The sequence below is a fragment of the Carica papaya genome, chromosome 2 (assembly GCF_054855325.1).
Source record: "Carica papaya isolate Zhongbai chromosome 2, ASM5485532v1, whole genome shotgun sequence".
Classification (NCBI taxonomy): Eukaryota; Viridiplantae; Streptophyta; class Magnoliopsida; order Brassicales; family Caricaceae; genus Carica; species Carica papaya.
This window is the reverse complement of record NC_142310.1, coordinates 514,871-533,959: the sequence shown is the minus strand read 5'-3', so window position 1 is coordinate 533,959 and position 19,089 is coordinate 514,871. Positions and strand designations below refer to the sequence as shown.

General features: G+C 32.8%; 2 protein-coding genes across 5 annotated transcripts; one reads left to right on the top strand and one right to left on the bottom strand.

Annotated features, from left to right (window-relative positions):
• Positions 1-411: 411 nt before the first annotated feature.
• Positions 412-4,822, top strand: LOC110814685 (protein disulfide isomerase-like 1-3). Of its 2 annotated transcripts, XM_022042234.2 has the most exons (12): positions 412-1,294; positions 1,664-1,793; positions 1,890-2,055; positions 2,186-2,304; positions 2,624-2,704; positions 3,002-3,088; positions 3,207-3,281; positions 3,403-3,461; positions 3,804-3,884; positions 3,995-4,130; positions 4,285-4,341; positions 4,499-4,822. In XM_022042234.2, exons 1-12 carry the CDS (start codon positions 756-758, stop codon positions 4,664-4,666), a joined length of 1,698 nt encoding a protein of 565 aa, XP_021897926.2. In that variant the 5' UTR covers positions 412-755; the 3' UTR covers positions 4,667-4,822. The 2 variants fall into 2 exon arrangements, 1 of the variants encoding a protein (XP_021897926.2); XR_002539703.2 differs by lacking the exon at positions 4,499-4,822 and having other exon boundaries at positions 432-1,294; positions 3,393-3,461.
• A 1,405-nt stretch (positions 4,823-6,227) lies between these two features.
• On the bottom strand, positions 6,228-13,284 carry LOC110814553 (rRNA biogenesis RRP36-like protein). 3 transcript variants are annotated; one of them, XM_088212415.1, is made up of 10 exons: positions 12,957-13,284; positions 11,306-11,474; positions 11,076-11,212; positions 10,906-10,972; positions 9,308-9,360; positions 7,878-7,932; positions 7,712-7,786; positions 7,495-7,612; positions 6,702-6,748; positions 6,228-6,618 (listed from the first exon to the last, which is right to left on the bottom strand). In XM_088212415.1, exons 2-10 carry the CDS (start codon positions 11,408-11,410, stop codon positions 6,508-6,510), a joined length of 768 nt encoding a protein of 255 aa, XP_088068541.1. In that variant the 5' UTR covers positions 11,411-11,474; positions 12,957-13,284; the 3' UTR covers positions 6,228-6,507. The 3 variants fall into 3 exon arrangements, with proteins under 3 accessions (XP_088068541.1, XP_088068542.1, XP_088068543.1); XM_088212416.1 differs by having other exon boundaries at positions 12,961-13,284; XM_088212417.1 differs by lacking the exon at positions 12,957-13,284 and adding an exon at positions 11,568-11,966.
• Positions 13,285-19,089: the final 5,805 nt, after the last annotated feature.

The following is a 19,089-nucleotide window of genomic DNA, read 5'->3' as shown; positions in this document are numbered from 1 at the left end:
TTATTTAATTTTATTAAATTAAATATTATATTTACTAAGTAATGAATTTTATGTTTTTGGCTGATATTCGAGATCACGACTTGTAACTTTTAAGTAGAACGTAAAGACTTTGATTGAATTTGCAAAGGTTTTGATAGGATAATATTCATAGAGTTAATATATGTTAATATCTTATTAGCCTTGGAAAGATAATTATTGTGTAAAGTTTGACATATTTCTTTACAGTGAAAATTTGGATTTAGGTTGAGATATTATATATATCGTGTATTTATGTAATTATAGTAAAAAAAAATAAAACCATTTTTTTAAAAAATTACACACTATAATTTTTTATTTCTATATTTATCAAAAATATATTTTGAATTTTTGACTATTATTAAAAAATAATTAATTTGTAAGTATTATTTATATACAAGTGAAATTTAATTATTAAAATTTATGAATTTATATTATAATCATTAGTTTTTCAAAAATAAAAAATGACCAAGATCACTCAAGTCAAAGAAGAGAACATTGACTAATTATGCGTACGTGTCAGATTACGATTGGTTCACGCTCTTAGTCTTCGACCCAATCAGAATCCGCCACGTTTCATTTCTCCTCAATATACTGCGTCGTTTTGACTCTGCAATAAATTCGGAAAGATTTTCTTACCAAATTCCATTTCTGTAGATTTCTCTGTCTTTTTCTTTTTCTTTCTAGTTTCTAATGTCTGAGACTCTCGAATTCATATTTTCACTCTCTGAATCTCAACAATGGCGGCACCAACAAAAACTCTCCTCCTCCTCTTATTTTCGCTTCTTCTCGTTTCGTTCTTCCCCCAACAATCATCGTCTTCTCCGTCATCACCTTCCGCCATCGATGACAATCTCGAAGACGACATCGCGTTTCTTGAGTCCGAAGAAACCGAATCCTCGACGACTCGTGATAATTACGAGAACTACGACGATCTCAACGGCGAAGATCGCAATCATGGTCGTGGAACGGCGTCGCTGTGGCCGGGCAAGGAGGAGGAAAAGGAAGTGGTGGTGTTGAAGAAGGATAACTTCAGCGAGTTTTTGGAGACGAACGGGTGCGTGATGGTTGAGTTTTACGCGCCATGGTGCGGGCATTGCCGGATGCTGGCGCCAGAATACGCCGCGGCCGCGACGGAGCTAAAGGGAGTAGCGGCGCTGGCGAAGGTCGACGCGACGGAGGACGGCGAGCTGGCTGAGAAATACGAGGTTCAACGGTTCCCCACTGTGTATCTGTTTGTTGATGGAGTTCGCTTGGCTTACGAGGGCGAAAGAAGCAAGTAAGTTTAATATACTCTTAACCTGTGTGTATAAATATATATATATATATATCTTATTCAAATTATATTATTTTCTCCAGTATTTACGTCATATTGAATAATATTTACGTCAAATTTAATTTTTTAATTAATAAACTCAAAATATAAAAAAAAAAAAAAAACCACTTAGACTAAGTTTTTTTTTTAAATTTATTTAGTTTTTATTAAAATAATTAAAAATTAAAATTATTAAAAATAATTTAAATATTATTTCAATTTAATACGTAATGTGTGTGTGTGTGTGTATGTATATATATATATATATATATATGTGTGTGTGTGTGTGTAAGTTGTATTAAATCTTGGATGGCTTGTATGATTTATTTGCAGGGATGCAATTGTTGCTTGGGTGAAGAAGAAAACTGGACCTGCCATTTACAATATAACTACGACAAGAGAGGCAGAAGAAATTTTGGCTACTCAGCCTAAAGTAGTTCTAGGGTTCCTTGATTCCTTAGTGGTATTCATCTTTCTTTTTTATCAGTTCTAATCTTGTAAAATTAAGACATATTACCACACAATAAGATTATTTTATTCTCTTGCACTGTTCTTCTAGGGTTCGGAGAGTGAGGAACTTGGTTTTGCCGCCAGATTACAGGACGACGTAAATTTTTATCAAACTATTAATCCCGAAGTTGCGAAGCTTTTCCATATTGATCTGATAACAAGACGTCCTGCTCTAGTCCTGCTGAAGAAGGAAGATGAAAAGATTAGCCACTTCGGTTAGCTTCTTTTTTGTTCGTTTTTTTTTTTTTTCTGCTTGTGGCTTTCGAAGTGTTTGGGGTTTTGAGTTTTGGCTTCTTTTTCCAGTTAATTAACAGCTGATGGATGCAATCTTTTTCATGTCTGCAGCTGGTGAATTTTCCAGATTGGCAATAGCTGAATTTGTGTCAGCCAACAAGTTTCCTTTGGTGATAAATTTTAGTAGAGAAACCACAGATTTCATATTCAAATATTCACCAAAAAGCAAAGTAAGACGTTCATGTTTAACTGTAGAAAATTGTTTTAAATGAAAACATGACATATTTTGACTAATGTTTGGTAAGATTGAAATTAGATATCGAAAGTATAAATTAAGAAAAATGAAAAGTTTATGGCACCCATTTCATATTTTCATAATAATTATCCAGGGTTTTTTTTCGTTTTTCAGAACTATTCTTATATTCATGTACAAATATGTATGAACTTACCAAAAGATAACTCAAAACCGTCTTTTCTGGGAAAGAATTATTAATCAGGGAGTATAATTTCCAATTTCAATTGTTTGATCTTCTGTTATTTTCTTCTCAGCTGTTGCTTTTCGCCACTAAAGATGATTCAGAAAAATTCATCCCCATGCTCAAAGAGACGGCTAAAGCTTACAAGGAAAAGGTATTTGTATAATTTCTTGGATACCCGTTGTATTGCTGGTTGCAAAAGGTTTTCCTAGTTACACTGTCTCGTTTAGTGCTAAGTTTTAAAGCTACTAAGCATAGTATTGGACGCTACTATGGTAACTTATATTGTAACTTACAATAAATAAACACTACTAAAGATTCATTGTCCTGTTGATTAACAGTTTTAAGTTGCCTTCATTATCTGCTTCTCACTTTCTCGAAGAGATCTTATTTTCAGAGAGCAAACTAGCCAAGTGCCAAATCTGATTCTTTTCTAATTCTTGCCACATAGTTTGTTTTCGTCTACGTTGAAATGGACAGCAAAGATTACGGGCTTCAGCTTTCAAATTACTATGGAGTTTCTGGAGATGCACCAAGAGTGAGTTCTACCAAAACCAAATCTTTGTTATGCCAGTTGTTTCTAAGTTTACCTTTCAAGAATCTGATTCTGATGTATAGCTGGAGTTTTAATTGTCTGTTTTTTTTTTCTCTTGAAGGTTCTTGTATATACAGGAGGTGATGATCGGAAGAAATTTGTATTGGATGCCGAATTGACCTCAAGTAGCATTAAGGTTTGAACTCATCAACTATTTTACGTCCCAAGCTTGTTTGGTTGCACTTCACTCCAGATTCTGATGTTTTCCTAATCAGTCTTACTAAAAGTCAGAACCAATTTTCTATAGTCATTTGCAGCGGATTTCTTGGCAGACAAGCTTAAGCCTTTCTATAAGTCAGACCCAATTCCAGAAGCAGTAAGCTTTTAAATATCATATTACATTTAGCTCAGAACCAATTTTATTCAGACCAGTTTTGTTTACATTTTTACTTAAAAAATGATGGAGTTGTATTTTCACCAAAGAGTAGAAAAAAATACTTAAAACTGAATTGAACATAGAACTCATTTTAAAATTAGAATATTATTTTAATTTAGATTCTTATCTCATTTTTTCATTTTTATTCTTAGTCTGTAGAATCCAAAATTAAACAAAAATCCAAACTAGCGTATTGGTAACAGATCTGATTGATATACATTCTTTTCACATATATTCTTACGTCAATACTTTTGTTCTTTTCATATATTGATTGATGTACAGAATAATGGAGATGTTAAAGTGGTTGTTGGTAAGAACTTCGATGAAATTGTGTTGGACGAGTCGAAAGATGTTCTTCTTGAGGTAATTTTTTTTTAGTGAATTTAGGTTAAACATTGATCTCTAAGTCATCCTATTCTGCTTTTTTTGTTTATAAATGACTGTAGTCACGAGATTTGATTTTGGGTTTTCAGATATATGCACCTTAGGTGTGGGCATTGCCAAGTTATGGAGCCAACCTACAACAAGCTTGGGAAATACTTAAGAGACACTGACTCACTCGTTATAGCTAAGATGGATGGCACCACCAATGAGCACCCTAGGGCTAAGGCAGTTACCTCTAAAATCTCTTCAATCTTCAGCCTGATTTTGAACTGAATTCTACATTTTCTTTTCAAATTGTTAGATTTATTTACCTATTTTTCTTTTGACAGCATCATTTGAACTCCGATCTTTAGATCTTGTTTTGTTGATTTTGTTTCAGAGTGATGGATTTCCCACACTTCTCTTCTTTCCGGCTGGAAATAAGAGCTTTGATCCGGTTTGTTCAACTCACAATTTCTATTTTTTCTATTCGGTATTTTAATTTATTTACCTGATGATGTAAAGAAATTTGGTAAACCGAGTTTATTACTTACAAAAATTTTAACACAATTTTTTAAAAATAATTTTTTAACGTGATCTTTGCTTTTGTGCAGATCACAGTAGAAACTGATCGAACAGTGGTTGCATTCTACAAGTTCCTCAAGAAGCATGCATCTATCCCTTTCAGACTCCGGAAACCAGACAAAACTAAAAGTTCAAAGAGTGTGGATTCCTTCACAAGTGATGATAGCAATGATAACGATGTGAAAGATGAATTGTAATACTCGAATTTGCGAATGTTATGAAATTAGAAGCCTACTTCTAACTTGACATATTTGTGGAAAACAACATGACATTGCTTGAATGGCTGTTCTTGTGGCAAACAGCAATTTTGCTCCTTAGCTTAAAAAAAAAATAATGAGATCGCTTGGAGAACATGTCTTAGTTATCATAAATTAAATCACAGGAAAGGATGAAAGATTGAAATCACACTTATCTACACATCGAAAAACTACTCAATAAAGCTCTTCCCAAGGATTAATTCATAAATTCGGCGTAAAACTCATATAAAGAATCCCAAATTTCATGACAACAATTAGTTCAACTGGTAAGTGATCGAATTTCTTCTTCGCCCGAAAAGGTCTCACAGTGCATAAAAATTGACAAAAAATTACACTTAATAGTTATAAAAGGATTAGTTCTCTCTACATCTACCAAAGATGATGAAAGTCAAGTCTGCAGTCAAACCTGTTCTTGCATAAATTTGGGATCAGACCCAAAGACATTCAAAGCTCAAAAAGAAGTGTCGTAAATGAGGCTAATGAATCAAATTGCTCGAGCTCATCTGGTCAAGTCCAATGGCTAATATAAACTTGTTGGTGAGTAATGTACCAATAAAAAGAGGATAGAGAATACATTTTGAACAGTAAATTCTTTTGTTTGGATGATATTTCCTAGGAAAATCCATGTCAAACAAACATTTTGCCGGTTTGTTTTTGGGGGGGGGGGGCGAATTATACAACATTGTTGATAATATAATCCAAGAGAGAACTGCTGAGCTAAGCTCCTGCAACTTACCAGATAAAAGATTAAGCCTATCAGCTCCAATCTTTCAGAAGTATATAAGTTTTATTTCTTTCTTCCCTTTCAATTTTGAACGTTTATACCATTCTAAGCTCTTTAATGGGAATATTTTTCAAACTTTGCTTCCTTGTCATTCTACCTCTTCACTTTTTGGATTTTATATCATCTCAAGACTCATCACCATCTCCATTTTTACAACCTTCTAACATCTCCAATTCTCCTTCCCCATTACCAACATCACCGTCTCCATCTCCATTTTCACAGCCTCCTGACATCTCCAATTCTCCTTCCCCGTTACCCAAATCACCATCTCTATCTCCATTTTCGCAGCCTCGTAACATCTCCAATTCTCCTTCCCCAATATCCACACCGCCATCTCTGTCTCCATCGCCTTCCTCGCCGCCAACATCCCCGTCTCCAGCCAGCTTGGAACCCCTTGTCCGAGGAGCCTTTTGGGTTGGCGGACTATCCAGCGGACGGAATTCTAAGATAATAATCGGAGTGATCCCAGCAGCTCTCGGCGTATGTTTGGCTGGGTTAATATGGAGGAAACACAGGATGGATAATATCAGAAGGCGGAGGCAAGTGTATGCACTGCTGGGAAGGAGACCAAATCTTTGAGTTTGCTGTGATTTCCTCCCAATCTATTTTGGAGGATAATTGTACACTTTTTTTGCTATCCTACTTTTCATGTGTCATTTTGCTTCTGTCATTTCTAGATTCGTTGCTGAAATTCTTGTTTATCTATCCAAGCCAGAGTTGAAAAGAGCATGATACATTTGATGGTACTGACACTTCAAAAGATCATGTTTGGAACAAATGGATACTGCTGGTGAAAACCATTTAAAAACTCTACAGTTACTTGGAAAGAGTGGATACTTGTTACAAAATGTTAAAAAATTGAGCTCTAACCCAATTTCAACTGGAATCATATTATCTTAATTTCACTTAAAATAGTTTACGAGCTCGATTTTATGATAGGGAAAACACTGATGGAAGTACCATACAGGTCCTAAACAACTAATAGCTTGTGGAAAGATCAGTTCTGTTGCTCACTATCACCAGACCGACGATATGGCATGTACCTGTGATCTTTTGAAGCATTCTTCCTTCTTCTTTTCTCAATGAAGGATTCGAGCTTTCCAGATGCCTGGTCATTTGCATTAGAGTTATCAGCAACTAGTTAAAACAGTTATTATGAACACTGGCTAACAAGAGAAGTCAAATATATACCTTGAGGCTGTTATACTTCTCAATAAGCCTTTGCTTCCGGATTTCCGCTGCAAAGTGAAGAACCATGTCAGCGTCTTTGCAAACCAGTGTGCGCTTCTTTACTTAAGATAATGACCATCCTAGAATTGCAACTTCTAGAGGATAGGGAAACAAATGGGTGTCTTTCTTCATACCAAAATTAGGGAATCACACTCAAACTTAAAAAGTGCCAGAGAATAGCCCTAAAGGACATGTCTTTAGTACTTGTATCAACCAGTGGTTAGATGACCAACAATCTAAAGTCAACAGACAAGTGTTACCAGCATTCAGACCACCATATTCAATGTTGCCAGAATCTACAAAACTCCCACAGAACAGAACTAACGTGATTAATCCCAAACTCAACCTATCATTATCACTAGCAACCACAGCATTTCCATGTGCTTGAACTTGATATTCAAACCCATGCTTTAATATCACATTTAGTTATCATGTTCAAACAGCAACTTCACTTAAAAACACCAAAATCATACAACCCCAGCATTTTCAACACCTATGTAACCAAATATTTATGAAAATTCCTAAATGACCAAATATTGGGCCATAAAATCAAGTACAAGCTAGTGGTCACAGTCATAGATGTAGATTTGGGATGCACATTGCCAATAGTGCTTCTTAATTAGTCAGTCGCTCCTCAGCAAACAAGGCTGAAGGTGAGCTTGAGAAAAAGACGGTATGGAGAGAGTTTGCCATGGAAGTCCACGAAAGAGGGTTAAGACAAATAGTGCTAACAAGAGAATGAAAAAACCATTACATTTTTTAAGATAATAAGGTCGTTTCCCATGCTTCACTGCTTCTCTCTCTTTCTTCTTGTGCTCTGCTAATATTGCTACATCAGTATGCTTTCTTGATTCAAATTTCAACTGCTTATCCTGAAAAATTGAGCCGAAAAGAAGAAAAGTCCAATAAATTAGATTCATTGACATATCTAGTGTTAAATCAAAGATTCCTCTCAAAAGGGAAGCCCTTACAATCCAAGTTATACGATACTTCAAATTGTTGATCTCTTCTGGGTGATTTATTTTCTTTAATCTCTTCTTTAGCTCCTGTTTATCCAAATGAATTGTGAGAGAAAAATAAATAGATGAGTAGATATTGATAACAACATTCCATATTTAAAGGTATATAGAACATTGCCTCTCTTTCAGCAGGAAGATTGTTTTCAAAAAGAAAGTCATATCTCTTCCGAAACCTGCAAGAACCAACAACAAATATCATTCACATTAACAAAAACATTTCCAGAAACAAAAGGTACTGCACAAATAAAGCTCATAATAAAGACCATAACAGGAACCCATATGCCAACTGCAACTATTAGCTCAACCAACAGGTAGGAAGACTGAGTACAGCCAAACCTTCTTTGATGCCCTTTACAACTTGAGTAAACCCAACAAATAATAAAGCTTTTCCCTTGTCAAAGGTCACAACCTAAAGTAGTAATACTGAATCATTCAGCTTCTTGGTAAAACTTGAACAGTTCATACTGGTATAAGTAAATTTCAGTTACAATCTCGAATTTACTGTTCTTTAATATTTTATATTTTATTTATATGTACACACACAGCAATAACAATTAATTTTTATAAAAATAAAAATAATTTTTGCAAAAATAATAAAACATTTAACCCAATAAATTGATATTAATTTTTTAAATGAAAATTTACAGTAAATATAAATAACATGTTTTTTTAATAGACCTTGTACATCTAAGCATTAGTTACAAATATAATAGATAAGTCAAACTCACAATTTAATGTACAAATGTGAGAATACTATACTAAAATAACTAAAAAATATTTTAAGATTAAATTTTTGCAGTAACTTAAAATTTATGTTCTAATTTTATGTAAAAATTTTGAAATTGTTTAAAGTTCAAAATATTGGCCAGTGTGCCTGGTATTGGCCAACCCGTCTGATATAGGCCGGCATTGACAGGTATTTTGATATGGTAAAAGATTTTATTTGTGTAGCACAAGTATGGTACACACCGACCAGTATAGACTGATACAGTTCATACTGATTACACGGATTAAAACACCCCAATAAAAAATATCTACCGCACCAAGAATAGATGTCTTCAATCTGTAGTTTTTTTCTTTCTCCTTATTTAAGTTATAGCATTCAAATGACAAAATGTTAAATATCCCCTTACATCAATGATAAAGGTTTTTGAGGTAGTTCCCTGCAGGTTTTATTTTATTACTTATTTTCTAGGCTCACATCATTTTTTTTTAAAATATAAACATCACCTACCAACTGTATTTAGTATATCTAGCGGCCAGAGAAAGAAAAATAAAAAACATGCTGCTCTCTTTTTACCTTTCTAGTAAAATAAAATGCCCAGGAATAAAAGAAGGAAGAAAACAAAACTTTAAACCCATTAACATCTTCAATGTTTTACACCTATCACTCTAAAGATGGTAATACCATATTCCAGTGCCAAGTTATCCACCCTTATGGAAACTAAGAGATAGGAAAAAGAGGAAAGTAAATATAGCCTGTAAGTCACTTCACCATGTATAAAGGAAGAGAAGGGGTTGCCATAGAAACAGAGAGAGTGAGATTACCCCGTAACATCGAGTTTTCCACATAAAGTTTCAAAACGAGGGTCACGTACCACCTGAATAACAAAGAGAAAATATACCAATAATCAAATTTAAAAAGTGAACAGAGAAGGAAACACCGACCATATGATACCCTTCTTTTTTCTTTCCATTTTTTGACACTAACATGTTCAGCACAATGCCCAATAGAAGGATACCTAGCCAACTATTCTAGGTCTTGTGCCACAATGATGCATTTCTAGTAAAAGGCCAAGTAAAACAAATACATGAAAGGAAATAAGTTTTCATCATACAAGAGACTTACATTTTTCTTTTATAGAGAAAAGGAAGATATTACTAAGACAGCAAAAGAAAAGGATGGATGAAGACATTTCTAAACAATACCAAGGATGTTATATTATTGATTCTACTGAAGTTTTAGAATAAACATTTAAAGAAAATATAGAAATTCACGGTCAATTTGTTTGCTGCATCTGTAAGGATTATACAAATAACCATCAAATTAATCCATTGAAATGATTTGAACTTAAAGCATTAGCAAACACAATGTATTAAATGCTTGACAATTAGCAACACTCTTATCCTTGAAAACAAGAAGGTGCTGCACAAGCAACCATGCAAAACACACTGACTAAAGTAAAAGCATGGAGAAAAGAAAAAAAATACAGTTCTTATTGTGGTTCAGCTAAGTGCATAAACCATGGAGCCACTGAAATTTTTCGTTGTTTAAGAATTGCCTCTTTCAACTAGGGTTTTCCATCTATAGTGGAAAGAATAAACTCAAAGTTTGCAAGAATGACAACCATAATAAGAAACTGCCAAAGGCCCAAACATGTTGTATCGTGGAGGAACCTAACAGTGAACAGAAAATTCTTTTAATTTAAGCAAGACCTAAGAAAAAGTACAAACACAATGTACCAAATGATTTAGAACTAGAAATGATCTAAAAAGAGAATAGCAATACCATCTAATTTTTACAAGGGCAATGTTGTTCTCTGTCTTTAAAATTTTTTTAAGAAAACCATTGAACAGGAAAAGAATGCAAAAATTCATGGATAAGAATGTCAGCAACAATTGAGCTCTAAAGGCAGTGCACCTAGGCAATCCCAGCAGCCAAAGAGGAAATTTAAAGGCGGCAAAGAAAGTGCAGAACAACTTCATACTGGGCAACAACATGCTCAAATTAAAGAAGCACAAAGATTGCTGATGCCAATAGTATTAGGGATGAGCTGTGGATGTGGAATGGATTTCAGAGCGGCAAGAATACCACCAGATTTATCCTGCTTGCTACCATTTGAGGTCATCTGGAAGGAAAGAAATTGGAGGATTTGTGAGGGTGTTAGCCTAATTTTGATAGATTAGAAGATACTTGGTTCCAGGTCTTTAAGTTTTTTTTATTAGAGGCTAACTGTTCCTCAGTGATGATCTTGGGAACCTTATTGATGTTTTGTTAGATTTATAAAGAATTTTGTATACGAGTTGCACCCCTTGGTGCTCTGAATACATAGCATTTTTCTTCTACAAAAAAAGCACTAAGATAACAGATATGTTCACCTAATCCATTAACATCAAGAAGAATACACAAGGATAACAAAACTAACCTTTTTAGGAACTTGAACAACCTCTCTAAATCGATTCACGGGCTTCTTGCTACTAGTTTCCATTGGTCTTAACATAGAAACACAGAGACACAACTGTCAACAAACCTCATACACCATAAACTATTAAAAAAATAAATCGTAAGGAAAAGAGAAAAATAAGCTCCTAATACCTATTTTTGTTTGCTCGGCCAGTCTTCTTTGCTTCATTCGATTTTTGATAGACTGAATGAGACCCATCTGAACGAGCTTTCTGCAACTCCTCAAACGTAACATCTGCCAGCTCACGCTCTATCTCTTCCTCCTGATCCTAAAAAAAATATAAAATAAAATAAAAATAAGTTGCAATGCCTATCAATTGTTAGAGAAAAAAGTTTAGAGACCTTTCAAGATAGATACTCACTTCTTCTTCGTCTTCTTCTTCATCCAAAGAAGATTTGATTTCTTCATCACTTTCCTCATACTGGATTTTGCTTGAACTTGGTTTCAATTTGCTGGGTTTCTTCATTTTGATATTTTTTAAATAAGTGTGCTGAAAGCAGCAAGCTTAATGTAACAAGCAAAACAGAAATCTGAAAAATGAAAAAATTTAATCAGAATAGCATGAAAAACTTGAAGGTGAATCATAAACAAACCAAAACTTGCAACCTACACATGATACTCACACGTATCCAAACCACCAATTAGGGATGGAAATGAACCAATCTAATCTGAATACCTGAGTGTTCGGGCTCTTAACTGAATTTTTACTTAAATTATGCTAGACTTGACTTAGGCACAAAATTCAATTAGAGATTTTCTCTTGGATGAGGCTCGGTTTGTACGAAAAACTAAAGAGCTCATACTCAGTAAGAAACCAAGGTTAATAAAGTTCGCGCTTGATTCAAACAAGCTAAAGCTCGATCTCAAACATGCTCCAGCTTGATCCTAACGTGCTCCATTTCAAGCTCAAAGAGGCTCAAGTAAACACCATACCCTGCATAGTCCTATGATCACGATACAGGAAAAGCAAATCCATATATATATCTCTCATATTCCCTTTATGAATCAAAGATAGCTTAGCAATGCCACCTGAAGAGTGCAATTATTTTTAGGTTTAACTTCATTTATGATATTTGACCTTTCTCACTTTTCCTATTTTGTTTGTTGACCTTTTAAATTTTAAAATTCACTATCAGCCTTTTATTATATTTTTTATTAAGCTAGTCTGTTAAATTCTCGGTTAAAAATTAACTGACCTCCCACTTGGACATCACATAGCAGTCCTTTCGTTGAAAATCAATTACATGGTTTGGACCGGGGACAATGCAAGGCTACCTAAAGTCACTCAAAACATGGAGTCAACACCGACCCTTATGAACTGGGGTCAGTCACCTGAATATGCACTGCTCTAATGTAGAGAAGATGCAATTCAAAAAATAATACAAAGTGAAAGGGGAGACAACCATCATCTGAATAGGCTTGTTGAACATCGCTAAAAAAATTTTATTTATATTCTAAACATGTTACCATTACTAAGAGGGGAAAAGATAAAGCAAAATAAAAGAAAGAACAAAGAAATTTGAAGTACATCCCTAGTAGAAAATTAAAGCCATGGAAAAAGGCACAATCAAGAACAGTTTGCAATTTGTCCTTAAACATATATGCAGAAAGGACATGAGCAAGTAAACTGTTTGCAAAATTTACACTCAGACTCTAAAACAGTTTGCAATTTATCCTTTTACTCACACGAATTAAACACGTTGATCTTAACCATCTTACTCACCAAAATTTACAAATATGCACTTCAATCCAATCGTGTAACCCTTATCCCCCCCTTCACGCCTGTATACCACCAATCTATTATAAGGATTCAGTTTTAATGATAATTAAGCTATTCAGTAGAGGAGGAGCTACAGCGACACTATATGACCAAGAGAGGGAAATAATCTATCGACGAAAACACTGCACAGGAAATTCAGGGGAGAAAATATAACAACACATAAGTTCACATAACCCTTAAAATGCATCAAAAACCCTATTCAAAATCATCCAGTAATCTTATGAGGATCAACCTGCCTGTTCTACGCAAATCCAAAAGGCCTCCAAACGATTGCAGCGCTAAGAATACTTAAATATCTCTTTCACCCCTTCAACCGACAAGAAAAGTACCTTCCCTGGATACTTTCCCCAAAATCGGAGAAGAAAACCCTAATCTTTCTCCCCCTCTGTCGTTCCGCTACGACTTCCCTGCTCTCTTCCTCTCCTCCCTTTCTCTCCCCAATCTGTTGTGTTTCTCCTCTCTCGTGGCCGTAGGTGTACTCTCTCTCTTTTCCCTTTCAATAGCAAGATGTCTACGACTGGTACACCCTCTCCGGTCTCCCCTGTAAACTCCAACTTCCTCCATCCCTCTTTCCTGCTCAAAACGGCGTCGCTTGGTGTTGAGACAATGTACGAGAACACGGGCACGGGTATGGGCCGGGCTTTGAGCCCATTTCTAGTAATCCAATTTTAAATTACATTTCGAACCAAGTGGACTTGTTGGTCTCATTTTATTAGCAACTCAATAATCACCTACCAAAAAAAAATATTGGTTACATAATGTAGTATAAGTTTTTCCTTTCGGTTTTTTGGAAGTAGAAATGTTAGTTCGAGTTTTTGTAAGTATTTCAACTAAAAAATTATAATCACCAAAGAATTTTTTTTTTTCGCCCGAATACGTCGTGATTTTTTAAAATTAAACCAACTTAATCGTCATAACTCAAAATACACTAGTAAATTAAGTGTTTGGCGGTCGTATATCGCCCAATTCCCCGGCCACAAGTTTAGGCACAAAACTGTCCTACTTGGATCAGCATTTGCTTGGGTTTACCAACTCTCGACCACAAACACACTAGACAATAAATGAATTCCTTCGTATTTTCGTTGTCAATTGGTCAAGATTCATACGTTCATATCTCTACGAAAAGTTAAACGCTCATAATTTATGAAGGGTTCAATCCATATAATTTTGGATAATGTTACGGTTGAAAAAATTTGAGATATACTTAATTTTTAACGATAACATTCGAAAAAGACACAATTTGAATCCAACAAACTCTTATAAAAGAGAAAATACTTACTACTCTCACTTAACTTAGAAAGAATAATAAGGTGTACTCCAAGATAATCTCTTTAGCTTTCATGCTACTAAAATGCAACTCTAGCTATATACTCTTAGAACTCCTGTCATGTTTTGTCATGAAATGCAATGTGACCTCAATGATTGGGATAGGTATGAGTGAAGGGTCATAAACATATACATATACATACACATAGGTAAACTATATATATATATGTGTGTGTGTGTGTGCGTATGATAGGGTGAATCTATAGTGTAATGGGTTAAGGATCAATTTGACAAGGGACCAGTCGTGTAGGAATGGGAAGAGAGCAAAATGATTTACAAACCCAAAACAGTGAGATATCATATATCTATGTGTGTGTGTGTGTGTGTGTGTGTATGTGTGTGTGTGTGTATGTATATGTGTATATAGGCAATAGAAAAAAAAAATGATTGAATGAATTTGTTTTGTTGGGAAATGGCAAATGGTGTGAGTTGGTTGTTCCCTTGGATACTCTCGCTTACACTCATCACAAGACTACTCTCCCATTCCTCTCTGCTCGCCATCACTACCATCCAATCCCACATTAAAACGCCTTTCACGTGTACCAATCACACCAGCTGTTTCAACTTCATTTCAACCAGCTTTTTGTTCCAGTAACTCTACATGCACGTATAAACACTCCTGGGACCATGTGATATTTTTGAACTGTTCATTCATTTATACGTGCTTACATATATGCATACATATATATATACACGTGTGTGTGTGTGTGATATATAGAGGATTCAGCCATGGTTTCTGGGTTACATATGTATGTGTGAATACCCAAGTTGGAATTTATCTATTGTTTTCTTTTTAAAGTTGAATAGATCAAGAAAGTTAAGAAGTGATGTCATGTGGGTGCTTGTGTTTGTGGGTATGTGGTAGAAAATCAAGCATGTTATAATCGCATATATATATATATATATGTACACACACACACACACACACACATACATATATATATATATATATGTATTGACTTGGTATGCATCTTACAAAAATCCCATAATTAACATGAAATTTGACAAGTTGTTAGTGTGGGTTAGCTATAAACCACCATTAATGATAATTCAATAAAGTCCATTCCGCAATTAAAGGTGGTAATGCACTCAAGAGAAACCTTTCTCTTTGTAACTTATGGGATATATAAATACACACACACACACATATATATATATATATATATGAAGTTGTAAAAAGTTAATAGATTTCTTAAAGATAGCAAGAAAATGAAATATAAATATATATATATAGAAATATAATATTTTTATACAATTTTAAATGTAAATATGAAAATATATATATATATTTCATAAGTTAATATATAATTTAAATTAAAAATGAAAAATAAATAAATGATATAATTATCTAATTGCCTACATCTGTCATGGCTTTATATGTAAATTACCTTTTACTTTTTCAATCAATCATTAATAAATTAATGGAGATTTATCACATCAATAAAGTATGTGAAAGTGAGATATAAATATAATATATAATAATATTTTTAATAATTTTGTGAATTTCTTTTATAAAAATAAATAAATTCAAAATTTTATTGGATTAACTCAAATTCAACAAAAGAAAAAAAAAAATCAAAATTTTAGAGTAACATTTCGCAAGCTCGATGCTCACGAAGACATGTTTTGGCCTCTAAAAACTTTGAATATAAGCACTTATTTTTCTTATTCAATTTAGTGGGATCTTATTTTATTTGTAAGGACTATTTGAGTTATATAATCTTTAATAAATAGATAATAATATATGAATATAACTCTGTACGGAGTAAAGAACACTTACGTAATAGAATATTATTGTGATACAAAATAATTATTGATGATAGTAATATCAAATGATGTAAATTTATGTAAAAAAATAAAATTAGATACTAAATATACTTACCAGCGGCCAAATAGTAGTCCAACCGTGAAAATGATAAACTCATCCTTTAGTAAATAGATTGTAACTCTATTTTTTAACAAAAATTTGGTAGTATACCCTTTACCGGATAAGAAGTAGTACATCTCTTTGATAACAATGTGGTAGTTTATTCCTTATGGATAAATGTTAAGTCAATCATTTGATTACATATGATATACTTTAACAATTGGTAGATAAATAGTAAGTCGCATAAATGATAATCTGATCATTAGGGAACAATTGATAAATTTACTTTACGGTGAATAGATGGTAAATATATTATTTGGTGAACAAATGATAAGTTTATAATTTTGTATATAAATTGTATAGAAGTTACCCTTAAATGGATAGACATCTTCAGAAACAAATAACATGAGAGTTCATCTTAATTATGAGCTGTTATAAAAGTCTATATTGACGGACAAATAGTATAGAAGTTAAGTTCATAGTAAACGTACGGTACTGAAGTCTCACCATGGTGAATAGACGGTATGAAATTCTACACATGGTAAAAAAGATATCAAGTAGTTTCACATTTCAATTGAATAATTAAAGTCCAAATTTAGTTTCAGAGGTACAAGTCTAACACTAGTTGGACAGACTTAGCCCTTAGTGAACTGATGTCCATCTCTAGGAGTAAACAAGGTTTGTGAATAAAATGTCTGTTAACGAGAAACACTAAAAAATATTAAGACACTTATTTATATAATTCATTTAATGTATAAAAAGTTACGAGATTATTAAACTTTTTTTAAAAAAAAATTGGAATTATTATTATTAATATATGAATAAGACTATGTGAATTAAAAAATAAATATTATTGGTCACCCATAGAATCCAAATAAGTCCCTAGAAGGTGGTCCATGGTCCATTTTAGTGCCCACTCAATATTTTTTAATGTATTATAAAATAAAATATTAATATTAATTTACAATTTTACATGTGGTACAATTAGTTTATTAAAACTATTCAATCTCCAAGTTTTAACCTAATATTAATCTTTGTTTTCTTTTATATTACAAAGTTAATTTCAAATTTTATCATTGATTAATCAAAATTATTCGTATAAATCATATAAATTAAAAAATTAAATCTATAATGATCAAAATATAATATTGTAAGTGCATTCATTTTATAGTTAATTAATACGTCAAATTTTTTTACTAATTGCAATATTATAAGGTGAATGTAGTATTTCAAAAATAAATATATTAATTTAATAAAAAATAATAAGTTATGACTGAAGTCTACTTTTTTGTATTGAAGGTTGATGAACCAATTTAGTTATGCTTGAATAAATTTTTTGTCCAGACACAGTCATATAAGAGAAGGGTTACAATAGAAAATACGAAATAGGCATAAAATTTGTATTTAGAAAAATATACGGCTTATTCAATAGAGAAGCAAATAAATTGTTGTCACGAGTGTTGAAAAACCAATTCTAGTTATCTTATCATACAATAAATTTTCTTACCATAGATTTATGAACTTATTAATGATATTTTATACTTTTTTTTAGACTGACCGAGCAAAAAATATTTTATAGAACAACTTCTTCGTGAACTGTAAGGAGATGTGAACATATTTAAGGAATAAATCATATAGGTAATTTATTTTGTTGGTCTCTCTTTCGTCGATTACTGTTGGTATCTTTTTCTATATTATTAGTTAGATTCATGAGGAGCTCAAATCCATTTTCTTTTTTATCTCCTCATTATATATCATCTTAATCTTATTTTAGTTTTTATAAGAAATTAAAAATTATAGAGCTCGAGAGGGATAAATTCACTAATATAAATATATATATATATATGTGAAGTCTAATAGGATGGATATAAGCTGATATTCAAAAGTGATAATACAACCGCATAAGACAGGAGTATGAACAAAAATATATATAGAAATAAATAGTTTTCGAAAATGTACCATGTAGAGAGTTAGCAATGAGAGAGAATAAAATTTTTAATGGATCCATAGCTCGGAGAGGAAACACTGAGAAAGAGGTCCAAAGATCTTTACAATCGTATAATATAAAGGTATATGAGCCAATGAATCATATAAAGAATTTGGAGAAGGAAAGGACTGACACCTTAAGGTACTAAGAAATCTTAATAATTAAAAAAAGATAAATGATTACGGATGTTTTTTGAGCTTATTGTCTTTTGTATCTTTAAATGTGAGCGATGATCAATCGACTTGAATCCTAAATCCAATATGGACCCTTAAGATACGATCATTTTATTAGATGTTTGGTTAAGAATGACTCGTTAGATAACAAGTTTCATTCCAATAAATATGGATGCGAATACTACTATTGTAATCACGTTCTTCATTCGGGAAGGAAGATGTGGATGTACTTTGACCATCGATGCGTTCATGAGAAGCTGAACAATCTTTTGAGTAGTGTAAAAATAAAGAAATAGAAAATTTTTTGAAGAGGTAGAAGAGGGCTTTAATAGGGTTGGAAGTAGATGATTTCAAGTACTAAATTTTTTTTAATCATGGATCACTCTTTGTACTCTATAAAGAATTTAGATAACTTTATCGTTATCATGATTGACATATAATACACACGAGTTAACACTTCTTTAGTGTTTATAATTAATGAACGCGTACTATATTTTTTATTTATTTAATTTTTTTTTGCTAGTTATATGGTTTAAATTCGAAAAACTTTTTACCAGTCTTTTTATTTTTATTTTATCATTAAAGTTTTTCAATTTTGTTGTAAAAACTGTTCTCGATAATCATAGATCCTACCTTTCGAAAAAAAAAAAAAACGTGTGTAATATTTATAAAATAAATAAAAAAGGGTTTGTGTTAACTAATATTTATAAAAAAAAATACATAAATAATATATTTTACTGAAAATTAAGTTTAGAAAAGAATGGGAAAGGTAATTTACCTTAAGATTTACCCACAGTAAATTACTTGATTACCCCCATCGCCACCTGCAGTTAATATGTCCCGGTGTGTTGACTACAACTAGTGTGGGACCCTATATCGAACCCGTGGACCCCGCCTCATCTTAATTAATCTACTCAAGGGTAAATTAGTCTCGAAAAAATACGAAGCCAAAGTACTAAAAACACCATTGCGATTAGTGCGTACCCATTCTTTTGCCGACGGGGTTGGCGCC

Excerpts from the sequence above, each read along its gene's own strand:
- LOC110814553 (XM_088212415.1), bottom strand. The coding sequence starts at position 11,410 with ATGAAGAAACCCAGCAAATTGAAACCAAGTTCAAGCAAAATCCAGTAT. Across the intron at positions 11,213-11,305 it reads AAGAAGAAGACGAAGAAGAA|GATCAGGAGGAAGAGATAGA; the intron begins GTGAGTATCTAT and ends TATTTTTTTTAG. Across the intron at positions 7,787-7,877 it reads ATCTTCCTGCTGAAAGAGAG|GAGCTAAAGAAGAGATTAAA; the intron begins GCAATGTTCTAT and ends TTGGATAAACAG.
- LOC110814685 (XM_022042234.2), top strand. The coding sequence starts at position 756 with ATGGCGGCACCAACAAAAACTCTCCTCCTCCTCTTATTTTCGCTTCTT. Across the intron at positions 4,131-4,284 it reads ATGAGCACCCTAGGGCTAAG|AGTGATGGATTTCCCACACT; the intron begins GCAGTTACCTCT and ends ATTTTGTTTCAG. Across the intron at positions 4,342-4,498 it reads GAAATAAGAGCTTTGATCCG|ATCACAGTAGAAACTGATCG; the intron begins GTTTGTTCAACT and ends GCTTTTGTGCAG.